This window comes from Mchenga conophoros, linkage group LG1, assembly GCF_057382185.1.
Source record: "Mchenga conophoros isolate Kocher_MC1m ecotype Shallow Benthic linkage group LG1, M_conophoros_male_GT1.1, whole genome shotgun sequence".
NCBI classification, from domain to species: domain Eukaryota; kingdom Metazoa; phylum Chordata; class Actinopteri; order Cichliformes; family Cichlidae; genus Mchenga; species Mchenga conophoros.
This window is the reverse complement of record NC_140526.1, coordinates 22,594,345-22,607,152: the sequence shown is the minus strand read 5'-3', so window position 1 is coordinate 22,607,152 and position 12,808 is coordinate 22,594,345. Positions and strand designations below refer to the sequence as shown.

The following is a 12,808-nucleotide window of genomic DNA, read 5'->3' as shown; positions in this document are numbered from 1 at the left end:
CACCAGGAGGAAACCTCCGGCAGAACCAGTCTCAGGGAGGAGCAGCCATCAGCTGCAATCAGTTGGGGGTTAGGGGAAAGAGAAAAGGGAAAAAAGAGAGCACAGGGAGACATGACCAATCCCAAAATAGGGGAGAGAGGAGAAACAATTAAATTGATTTTTTTTTAAAAAAGGAAACAGTTATTAATATACCAGTGTGAGAGTCTGTTGCTGCACGTGGTTGACTGTTTTCACTTGTCAGTTATCAGACATTGTGTTAGGTACACCTGTTTCACTGCAGATTGATGCAAACATTTTCTCAGCCAATCACAACTCAGTGCATTTAGGACTTTGACTTTGAGTGTTGCATGGCTGTTGGTGCCAGATTGGGGTTTGCCCACACAACCATCTCAGAAAAACACAAAATAAAAAAAAATGGTAAATGGCCTGCATTTGTATAGCGCTTTTCTAGTCCCTAAGGACCCCAAAGCGCTTTACACTACATTCAGTCATTCACCCATTCACACACACATTCACACACTGGCGATGGCAAGCTACATTGTAGCCACAGCTGCCCTGGGGCGCACTGACAGAGTGAGCAGCTGTTCTCTGGGTGATGACAGCGCTCTGCTGCAACATTCAGATGGCAGTGACAGAATTTGGAATAAATAACATGAAAGCATGGATCCTGGTTTGTATCAAAGGTTAGGGCTGATGGTGGTGATGTAATGGTGTGGGAGATATTTTCTTGGCACACTTTGGACCCCTTAGTACAAACTGAGCACAGATCGAATGGCGGTCCAGCTGACTATTGCTGCTGACTGTGTCCATCCCCTTATGACCACAGTGTATCCATCTTCTAAAGGCTGCTTCCATCAAGAAAACATACCATTCAAAAAGCTCAAAGCTGAGGTCTCCTCCATAGTCACTGGATCACAGCGCAATTATTCACATTATTGATCTGCAGCCATCAAATCTGCAACATCTGTGTGATGCTATCATGTCAACATGGACCAAAATCTCTGAGGGCTGTTTGCAGCACCTTGTTGAATCTGTGCAATGAAGAATTCATGCAGCTGTGAATGTAAAAAGGAGTCCAAAACAGTAGCAGCCAGGTGTTACTAAAGTGTCCACTGATATTTGTCGTTATTTACAGGGGCAGTGTAATTTTCCATCCAGTAGTTGCTGCAAACATATTATTGCCTAATGTCACTGTATGCTGGCAGGAAGATTGATGTTATTTGAAACGAATGTAATGGGAAAAGGACCCACGAGACAGAATTACAATTCAAAGATCCAAATCTTTAATCTATGCAAGCAGACTGCCACATGAGGTGGGCAAAAAAAACCCAAAAACTAGTTCAAAAGGTCACTTATTTTTTTTTTTTTTATTTTTTTTTTTTTTTGGCCTGTCCCGTTTGGCTCTTTTGCCATCAGAATTGTTGTCTAAAGGCAAAGAAAGATGCCCAACGGATTTACTTTACCAAACTGACCATCCCAGCCTTGCCGTAATGGTCCATTTGATTCACCTTTTATTGTTTATTTTATTTTCACTTAATGAATACGGGACAGACTTGACTGGGGGAAAGAAGGGGAGAAAGAAAGAGGGAAAGAGAAACAGCTGAGAAGAGGGACGGGGGAGAAGGGCAAAAGACAAAAACCAACAGAACGGGCAGAGAAAAAAAAAATGCATATATCAATCACCTGGATCACCTGCTGAGAAAGAAAAAAGAAAGCAAGCAGAAGAGAACAAGAGTAATAGAATAAACAACATCACAATGATATATGGGAATATGACAGTAAATACTAAATGTTAAACATTATTGTGCAGCACATAAGATCAACAGAACACAGTGTGCTTTGAGGTAGGAGCCAAAAAGGGTGTAGTTTGTGGGTGTGATCACCCGTGTGTACACCTGTGAGCATGGACGCGCTTGTTTTTTGTTTTTTAAAAGGTTCCTTCATGTAATAATCTGCTAGAGGGTGTGGGGGGGCCACAGCCCCGTCCTCCAGGGCGTGAAGCAGGTGTGGAGGAGATCAAAACTCCAGACATCCAGAGCCCTCCAGAACACAAGAGACCAAGGAAGACCAACAGAGGGGCAGCTGCGTCACTGTCCCGGAAAGAGCTGAGGAGAGTCCCAGATGAGGGCTCACTCAGCAGCCGCGGAGCAGAAGCCAGGGGGAGTTGCAGTGACGCGCCCGTGAGCTCCGCCGGCAGCCAGCTGCGCCTGAGTGACCGAGCCCCAGGCCGAGAGGCCGGGGGCACCCCACCTCCGAAGTGGCCCGAGCGAGCCCCAGGCTCCAGGCCCCGATAAGCGGCCGCCAAGGAGTGAGCCGGTGTGTACCTGGACGCCCATCCCCGGACACAAAGAACCACCAACGCACCGATGTCTGAGGGGGTCCGCCACTGGCAGGGGAAGTGGTGGTAGGGGGAGATAGGCCTCCAAACCTTGGAGGGCCTGAGATGTCCCCAGAGAGGTGGCGCCTGACACCCAACCTGACATATAGACACAGACATACAGGCACACACAGATACAAACATCCATTCCCACCCTCATGCTCTCATATGCACTTACTCCACACTCAACCAACGTGGAGACAGACATAAAGAGACGTTGTACACACGATCACACTCCCCAAGCGTACTCTACAAACCGGGTCTAGGTGCCCCCGCCCCTGGAGGGGGGAACTGCACCCAGACCCAGGTGGTGTTTCCCTTTTCCCTGCGGTGGGGGGAGGCAGACCGCCCCGACTCCGCAGCAGCAGGAAGGCTCCACACTCCAGACCGCAGTCGGACGGCCAACTCCTCCTCCTAGTCCTAGCCCCCCTGCTCCAGCAGGTCGCAGAGAATGGGGGTGAGAGAAGACTCCGAACCTCCCTCCACCCGCTCATTGTAATGTTGATGCATGTGTGTTCTAAGGTGCATTTAAAACCCAGGAGGGCTTGGAGCTACCTGCCAGAGAGCAGCAGGTAAGCGCATGGTCCCTCCTGCTAGCCCTCAATGTCTACGTGTATTTAAAATTGAGAGGTGGGCAACGATGCCAGGGGTGGGGTGTACACCCTGATGGTACTTTGGACTCCGTGTATCGTGCCCACCCCCAAGATCCTATATGTATGTGTAATGAGAGTGTGAGTAATGTGAATGTCTAAGTTGTGGGATAAAATTGAGGCAGAGGCAGCCAGAAGGGGACAGAGGGGGGGGGGGGGGTAGCCTCCTCTGCACCCTGGTGACATACCCCTACTCCAAGGCCCTGCATGTGTGGGTGGTTGTGGTGGAGCAGGAAGAGGGAGGCAGCTGGAGATGGGGAGGGAAGGTCACTTAAAGGGAAAGATTAGGAAAAACGCACAAGGAAATACCTGGAAAATCTGAAGTGGAACAGCAAGGAAACAAGAGTAATTGGGTAATGTAAGCCAGGAAATTTACCTTACCTTACTTTGGTTTATTAGGATCTTGAGGCCACAAATCTTTACATTTTCATGGTGTAATAATGAAACACACACATGCAAACCAACTTATAACACAAACCGTGACTCAAATCAGGGTAAGCCCTTTAAATTAGACAGTTTTTTCAATCCAGTTTTATTGGTTTCTTGTGTTATCTGTATTGACAGTGAATTCTCTCCCTTTATAGGCCATTATAAAACTGTTCTTTTCATTGCATTGGTTCTTGCTGTAGGTAATGATAATTGACTTCCTGTGGCCTGTCTGGTAGGATATTGGTTCTTAGCTACACTTAAATACAAATTTTCAAAACAAATAATTAATATTTGGCCCGAGGATGTAAACTACATGTATTGAGGATAAACTTAGGAACACTGGAAACAAGCTATATGTGTAAAAATCACTGTGCTTGTTTCTGTTTTAACAGAACTCCAGGTAACAAACCAGGCAGCAGCCCCAGAGGTCAGACTCCAGACGAGACCGGACGCCGCCACGGGCAGGGCCACGAAGCCAACTCTTCTGTTTCTGACTTGGCCAACTCGGTCACCAGTGACATGCTCATGGTAACATACACGAGTACTAATAGCTCAGATCTGTAGTCTGCTTTCTGCATTGATGATTTCAACTATATTTAGAGAGGAAGAACTGCTTTTGGCAAAGCCTCTGAATCAGAATAAATGAGATGGCAGAGAGACTTCACTGGTACTTTCAGATCATCTTTCATAATCTAAGATGAAAGGTGCATGCAAATCTGGAGATAAGAAAGTGGAAGACGAGCCAAAGGAGTAGATGAAAATAGTGTAAAATGTTCAAAACTTTCACCTGTTTGTGATTAATCACCATTACAAAGAACACTGTTTTAAAAGCTCAAATTAATACATTTAGCAGTACTGTTTATGTTTATCGCCTGTGCTGCCCAGTTTTCTAACTTATAGCAGCTAATCGTCTTCTTTGAGGCGGTTTGCAGCTTGACAGTTTATCTTACCTTTGAAAACAGCAGTTGACAGTTGAGTTAAAATGATCCACTTTCACTGACTGTGCTGAATTAAATGTCAGCGATAAAGTACAATCCCAGCTTCTTTTCTTTCTTTCTTTTTAAGCATCGTGGCCCTATTTTTGTATTTTGACAATCATTGCTATCAGTAATAATAACACCTAACCTGTCAAAGTCATTTCTGAAAAAACACAAAAATGTATCGTGCCAGTGGGGTGTCTGTTTGCAGCCAATCTAAAATGAAAATATATTTTAGAGGTAGTAGATTTTCTCAGAAACCTTCAATTTTCCCCACCAGATAACCTTTTTGCTTGCTTACCTGCTTTCTAGATCACAGTGGTTTGGTGCAATGATTTTCTTTGATATTTCACTATATGAGAAATAATTGGCAAGGCTTCAAAGATAAGATCAAAGTTGCAATGCAGATTTATTTATCATGAGCTACGTGTCACTTACTGTATATAATGCAGTCTTTTGGTTCAAAGACGGAGAAAGCCTACGCGCTTCAGTTCAATTGAGGAGGAAAGCTGTTTGAGAAGTCTTTCATCACTCAGGAAAGTGCTTTCTCCTTCACCCTCAGCGCACCTACCTGTAGAGCGTTACAGTTAGCTGCGGCTATACAGTAAGTCAGCTAACTGAAACATAAAGCAATCATTACCCTGAAGTGAGACGCCGGGAGGGGCGGCAACGTGCACCTGATTCAGAGAGGTTCGGTAATTAGCTGTGAGAGAACATGCAGTGCTGCTGTGGGTGCTGTGAGAATATGGCAGATCGGTATGAGCACTGTGTAATTATGTGGGTTTCATGGGGTGTCTGAGGAATTCACAGTGGCAGTGCCTAATGATAATACTCATTCTGGGCACTTTTGCCAAAGCCATCTATATATTACACAACCCTCCTTTCATGCTGAAAATACCAATCCTGCACTTTTGAGCCACTTGTGGTGCTATATGAAAAGACATAGTCATATATACAGACAGTACTGAGAGGAGGGACCGAGTGAAATGTTATTGGACGTCACAGTATATATGCATCCAACCCACTCAAGCATCTCAGGTGATAGGGGTTTGGGGGAGATTGCATGGGGGTCCTGTCAGCATCAGGTTCTTATCAGTACGTACTCTGACACGGCTTTCATTTTGTGTGGTGCTCACAGAGTGGTGGAAAGTGTGGTGTGAAAAGTGTCTTTGCCTATTATCACACATCCACACATTATAGGGAGGCTTATATGTGCTTTATTTGTTTAAAGGATAAGGCTAGTGATATTCTACCGTTTGTTGCCACTGTCAAGGAATCTAATGGAAGGATCCCGAGCACCCGAGGGTTAGTCCATTCATTTTTGAATCGCAGTTACAAAGGAAAGGAAAGGGTTGTAACATTTTGACAATAATAGCTCAGAATTATAGACAAATAATATCTGATGAAACAACATAAAAGTGTGCTTTATGTTGTTCTTGAACACTTGCAGTCAAGAATTGCTAAAAGTGCTCATGAGCTCTCCAAAAACTACTTGGAATCAGCCGTTCTAAGAGATCGGGAGATCCGACTGGAAGTGTCGCTTGTAGAGGTGAAGTCTGGTTGCTTTTTTTCAAGACTGACATGTGTGACCCTTTCCTAGATCACAACAACTTTGACTCACAGGACAGAAGAAGCATTGTGCATTGTAGAGATGCACAAAGGTGGCTAGAAAAAAAAAAGTTAAATGCTTTTTTATGAGTGTTCATCGAGGTGCAAAAGGACAATTTGATTCAAAGTGGAGGTATGTAGGGCTGCTGTGCTCCCAAGAGTGGCTGGCCTGCAAAGATCACACAACGAACTCAACACGAAGCCCTGAAAGAAGTGAAAAAGAACAGAAGTCAGACAGCAAAAGTGGGACATCTGCACAGATCTCTGCAGCTCCCTCAAATCTGACTTTTTTTTATCCACTGTGAGAAAAATGCTGCATAACAATGAGGAAAGGACAAGAAGAAGAAAAGAGCATGTTGTAAGTTTGGAATTAGGCCTGGCCTCTTGGCAATCCATGGGGAAACAATGAATTTAAAGTTGTGTGAAGAAGTTTTGAACTGTAGTATCAGGGCAAAAGTCAATTACTTTAAGCTTTGGAGAGATTTACTGATGGAATAAGACACTGACGAAGAGCACACAAGTAAATTAAGAATCAGAATCGCTGAAAAAGAACAAAATTCATGCTTTGAGATAGCCGAGTCAGAGTCCTGACCTTAACCCAACTGAGATGCTGTGACATGACCTAAAGAGTCCACTCAAGTCATCTCAGAATTACTGATGAACTCAAACCAGTTATGTAGTGAGGAGCAGTCCTGAATTCCTCCTTAATACTGTGCTGGTCTCATAAGCAGTTCGAGGAAACATCTGACAGGAGTCACTGCTGATAAAGGAATGCAGTCAGAGGGATTATTACCTATGCATAATTAGAACATAAAATGTAAAACTGTTTATTTTTTTTCTTTTATATATTGGGGTTTAGATGAAGATCTGTCCTTGTTTTTGTAGAAGTGCTGAAAGCCTAAGTTACTTTTTTCCCCAAAGGGTTAGCACGCTTTTTCTTCCAACTGTGCATTTAACGACATGACTTCCAAAAAACAGATGTGCTCTGCGGTTTTTAGCAAATGTTACTCAAGCAAGAGTAAATGATACATTTATGTGTGGTGTGTGTGAGTGTGTCTATATAATATGATATAATCTATATATAGGCAGCACGGTGGCACGGTGGTTAGCACTGTTGCCGCACAGCAAGAAGGTCCTGAGTTCAATTCCAACATCAGGCCGGGGTCTTTCTGTGTGGAGTTTGCATGTTCTCCCCGTGTTTGCGTGGGTTCCCTCCGGGTACTCCGGCTTCCTCCCACCGTCCAAAGACATGCAGCTTGTGGGGATAGGTTAATTGGATAATCCAAATTGTCACTAGGTATGAATGTGAGTGCGAATGGTTGTCTGTCCCTGTGTGTTGGCCCTGCGACAGACTGGTGACCTGTCCAGGGTGTACCCCGCCTCTCGCCCTATGACAGCTGGGATAGGCTCCAGCGCCCCCCGCGACCCTGAAAAGGATAAGCGAATGGATGGATGGATGGATAGAGATTTTCCTTGTTTGAGGCGACCAAATACTTATTTTCCACCCTGATTTACGAATAAATTCTTTACAAATCCTACCATGTGGATTCATGGATTTTTTTTTCACATTCTGTCTCTCACAGTTGAAGTGTACCTCTGGTGCAAATTACTGACCTCTGTCATCATTTTAGGTGGGGGAACTTGCACAATCGGTGGCTGACTAAATACTTTTTTGCCCCACTGTATATATCTGGCCATGTTTGCCTCTGTTGCACGTGGATCGCTGTGGTTTTTAGAAAAAGAAATTAGGAAGGCAAATTTAAAAACTGGATAAGAAGGGAGGGGGGGACTCTAAGAAAACGAGAGTATCCAAATGCAGAAAATTGGGAATAGCAATTTAGGCCATCTGTTGGCTGGAGGACTGCATAATGAAAAGTGAACATATTCAGCATAGAGAATGAGGCTGGGCAGCACCACCAGGATTGTGTGGGAAAATACAGAATTGGATATTATGTTTCTGCCCCTTGAATAATGCCTCCAGCTCTTCCCCCATCAGATAGCACTTTTTAAACTGGATTCTCTCCCTCCCTTCAGGCCATGTCACCATCAGTCAGAGGATGTGTCTGTCAATAGATAATCTGCTTTTCCAAACAGCCATGCAACCAGCTCTGCCCTTTTCTTATGGGGGACGCTAGCCATGCAACATAACATCATGCTAGTTTGCCACTTACAAGCTGTGGTATTTATGGTGAAGTTCAGAATTGGTGCCCCCCGTGGTGTGGAGTTCAAGTCACTTGTTTAGTGTTCGCTCCTCTTTAAGTGTTCAGACTGTGTGACCATGCTGTGAATATTGCAGAGCTTGACCCTTGATTTAGATCATAGCAGTGCAGCTCCCGCGGTGCTACACTTTTATACCTATCCAGCCCCAGTTCATTAGGAAAAAAACATAAAGTAATGCGGTCTAATGTAACAGTCTTATATTCAAAATAACCCCCTCATTATCACGTCAGTATTCTTTGTTATAGGGACTTATTATAATCCTTTATGTACTTAAATCTGAGCAGTATGCTTAGATTTTAAACACTTTATTATCAACACTGACAGCAGCATTGCCGCATGGCTATTACAGATCTATAATCTAAAAAAAACCCAGCTTTTTAACTTTAGAGAAGTGCTATAAAATCATTCACAGATGGTTTCTTTTTCCACACAGGCATACAAACTCACATAGCAACTATGGCAGAGTCACCATACAAGTCTGTTATTGTGGCTGGGCTAATGATCAAACCGCCACCTCTACTACCTGTGCAACACCACCCCAAATGACATATGTACAACATACTGCACAGTGGGTGGAAGTTGTTTATAGAAAGTAGTCTATCTACTCACAATTTGGACACACCAGTTCAGCAGCACGGAAAATGACATTATCTGCATTAACACATATTATTCTTTAACTGGAATCTTATCTCCTTGGAAACAAAATTCAGTTTATATCCATTCAATTATTGTTTTTAGCCAATTTGTTGTTTTTGGTTTTTGTTTAAGCAGGAAGTACCGTAAAAAAATCTCTTTTGCAAGATTGTGCTGGTTCTCTTCCTCTGATTCCTTCTGGAATCTTTCTTATAATTGTCATATTTCCACCCTTGGCAACAAGAACTACAATCATTTGCGATACCTTTCACAACTTTCACCCCGCAGAGGAATTTTTGCCCACTCTTCTTTGCAGAATTGTTTTAATTCAGCCACATTGGACATTTTTAAGCATGAACAGGCTGTTTAAGGTCATGCCAAAACCTTCATTTCAATTTTTTGTGCCATTCAACGGTGATCTCACCGGTCCAGTTGTCCATGTCCTGAAGCAGCAAAGCAGCCCTAGACCATCACACTACCAACACCATGTTTAACTGTTGGTATGGTGTTCTTTTTATGATACTTAAGAGATGTTAGTTTCACACCAGAGCTAACAGGACTCAAACCATCCATAAAATTTAACTTTTGTCTCATCAGTCCAAGGAATATTCCCAAAAGTCTTGGGGATCATCAAGATGTTTTCTGGCAAATTTGATGTTGGTGTTGGTGTTGGTGTGGTTCAAACTTGGTGTTCTTCTTGGTCAGCAGTGGTTTTCTCCTTGGAACTCTCCCATGGATGCCGTTTTTGCCCAGTCTCTTTCTCATTGTTGAATCAAGAACTCTGACCTTAACTGAGGTGAGTGAGGCCTGCAGTTCAGATGTTGTTTGGATTCTTTTGTGGCCTCCTGGATGAGTCATCAGTGCGCTCTTGGGGTAATTTTGGTAGGCCTGGACTCCTGGGAACATTCACCACCACCCCATGTTTTCTCCATTCTTGTTGATAATGGCTCTCACTATGGTTCACTGGGGTCTCAAAGCCTTAGAAATGGCCTTGTAACCCTTTCCAGAGTCATAGATGTCAGTGAACTTTTTCACATCTTTTAGCCTACTTCACTTTGTCAGATGGACTCTATTCAAGTGATTCTTTGGTCAAACAGGTCTGGCAGTAAGCAGGCCTGGGTGTGGCTAGGGGAATAGAAATCAGCATTTCAAGAAAGTGTATTTATTTATTCATTATTTATTTAATAAATGAATATGATTAAAGACTTTTCCCAGTGCTGTAAATCCTCCAATAAGATAACAGAGTTGAATAAAAATAAATAATGCCCTGCTTATCTCCTCTTGTTCTGTCAGCTGTCACCAGGTTCAGAGGAAGAAGAACATGAGGGTCCAGTGTGTGAAAAGCTGGGTCGTATTCAGTTCAGTGTTGGATACAGTTTTCAAGACTCCACCCTCACTGTGAAAATTCTCAAAGGCCAGGATTTGCCAGCTAAGGACTTTTCTGGCACCTCTGACCCATTTGTCAAACTATACCTGCTGCCAGACAAGAAGCACAAACTGGAGACAAAAGTGAAGAGGAAGAATCTAAACCCCCACTGGAACGAGACCTTCCTTTTCGAAGGTGTGATCAGGAAGCCTTTCCTTAAACACATTCACAGCATATGCAGGCAGTCATTTCTGTCTGGATCACTGTAACATATTAAGACTATCGTGTGTGAATCTCTTTCTCAGGGTTCCCCTATGAGAAGGTGGTTCAGAGGACCCTGTACCTCCAGGTTCTTGACTACGATCGCTTCAGCAGGAACGACCCAATAGGAGAGGTGTCCATTCCACTCAACAAGCTGGACCTAGCCAACATGCAGACTTTCTGGAAGGAGCTGAAACCATGTAGCGATGGCAGTGTGAGTAAGAAGGAAAGAGGCTGAGTAGAGGAAAAGAAGATAGACAGGAAGGGAGGGGGCAAGATGAAGAGAAAGAGAAGATGGGACAGAATGTAGCGGGTGATGTCATTCCTGGCTGCCGTGATGCTCCCATGGGAGATGTAGCAGCATGCTAGAGGGAGAAGGGATAGGGAATATGGAGAGGCTGACAGGTAGATGAAGGAAACACAGGCAAGCAAAGGAAACATAGGATAAGTGACAGAATGGAGAGCAATGCAATGAGGCAATTAAAAATGAACAGTTTGTTATTGTTTTTGTTATTGTCTATGGTTTTTTCCAGGGAAGTCGAGGGGATCTGTTGGTGTCTCTGTGTTACAACCCCACAGCCAACACCATCACTGTGAGCATCATCAAAGCCCGCAACCTCAAAGCCATGGACATTGGAGGCACTTCTGGTATAGATACTCCCTCATCTTCCTTTCTTCAATACATTTTTACATTCCAACAACAGAAAATGAGAAAATAGCGTGTTTATATTTCATTTTTGGTTTTTTGTTGTTGTTTTTTTGTTCTCATTAAATCCCCAATTCTGGTAATTCATGAATGCTATATTGCTTCATAACCGGCACATTTCCCTCTCCTCAGACCCCTACGTAAAAGTGTGGTTGATGCACAAGGACAAGCGTGTGGAGAAGAAGAAGACGGTGGTAATGAAGCGCTGTCTGAACCCTGTTTTCAACGAGTCCTTCCCCTTTGACGTGCCTGCCCACGTGCTGAGGGAGACCACCATAATTATCACCGTCATGGACAAGGACAGACTCAGCCGCAATGATGTCATTGGGAAGGTATCTCCTTCCCACTTCTCTTCTTCGCCTCTTCCTCTCTTCTTCTTCTTCCTCCTCTTTTTTTCTCTCTTCCTCTGTGTTTTTCTGACTGTCTGTCAGACCATCAGCAGATGATCAGTGAGCCAGTCTCTACTGACCCCTGCTGGAACATGCAGTTCATTCCCCTGTGCTGTAAATGAACTCATATGCAGCAAACAACAAGCAGCTAATTTTAAGTGTGAAAGTAAAAGTGTGCTTTATTTAGACTTAATACTACAACATTTAGGAATGGCACAGAGGCAGATGGAGATACACACAGTCAGCAAACTGCACATTTACTGTTTTGGCTAAATGCAGATGGTGAGTTTAAACCTTTCCAGCTTTAACCGGAATATCCCCTGAATTTCTTTGTTGAATTAGCTGATCAACTCTGAGAAAAATTAATGTATTTCTGTTACAACGTGATTAAACATTTTAAACTTCTTATCTGCATCTTTTAGTTTCCTATAATTTTTCGTAGTTTTAATGCTTTCTGGGGAAAAAAATCTAATAAATTGCAGCTTCTTTTAGACACAAAGACATGTAGATGTACTTTACTTTAAACGGCAAATATGAACCCAGTACTGTGCAAAGGTCTTAAGCCACCCCTCATTTCTTTATATTTTGCAACCAAGGAATCTTGGAGTTTCTTGTGACTTTTTAAAGTGGTCTTAAAGAACAGTTCTCCAGGGTTTCTGTAGATCTTTCAAATGTTGTTTTTGGACATTGGCTGCTTTTTCCACACATTTTCAGTCCTGCCCTTCACACACACACACACACAAGCAGGCAAATAACTTGAGGGGATTAACCAGTGCTGTGTCTACACATGACAGAAAATTTAACAAAGAACCAACTATAAATTTGTATCCTTTTTTGTTACTAGCTGCCTGTCGCAAAAACATACATAATATGTTCCCATTTCTTTAGTTGAATCTACAAAAATGCCAAAAGTAACACAATTTGACAGTATAATATTGCATCTTTTGACCAACAAGGTAATTCCAAAAGAGCTATTTGCTGTAAGCTTGCCATATCGCAGCATGGTGTTGAGTGTGTCCTCAAAAAAATATGAGAAAACTGGTCAAACGGCCAACATCCAAAAAAAAGAGCTTTGAATGTCCTTCAACAAGCCTGGAGAACTATTGCTGAAGACTACTTAAAGGAATTACAAGAAAGCTGCCTAAAAGAGTTCAGGCTGTGTTGAAGAATAAAAGTGGTCACACCAAATATT

General features: G+C 43.2%; 1 protein-coding gene across 2 annotated transcripts in view; it reads left to right on the top strand.

Annotated features, from left to right (window-relative positions):
- Window positions 1–12,808, top strand: part of syt7b (synaptotagmin VIIb) — a 123,623-nt gene that overhangs the window by 108,695 nt on the left and 2,120 nt on the right. For both annotated transcript variants that reach the window (XM_085270202.1, XM_085270192.1), the window contains 5 exons: window positions 3,849–3,984; window positions 10,188–10,455; window positions 10,566–10,735; window positions 11,055–11,169; window positions 11,360–11,559. In XM_085270202.1, the coding sequence (XP_085126328.1) occupies window positions 3,849–3,984; window positions 10,188–10,455; window positions 10,566–10,735; window positions 11,055–11,169; window positions 11,360–11,559 (889 nt within the window). The remainder of the gene's footprint in view (window positions 1–3,848; window positions 3,985–10,187; window positions 10,456–10,565; window positions 10,736–11,054; window positions 11,170–11,359; window positions 11,560–12,808) is intronic.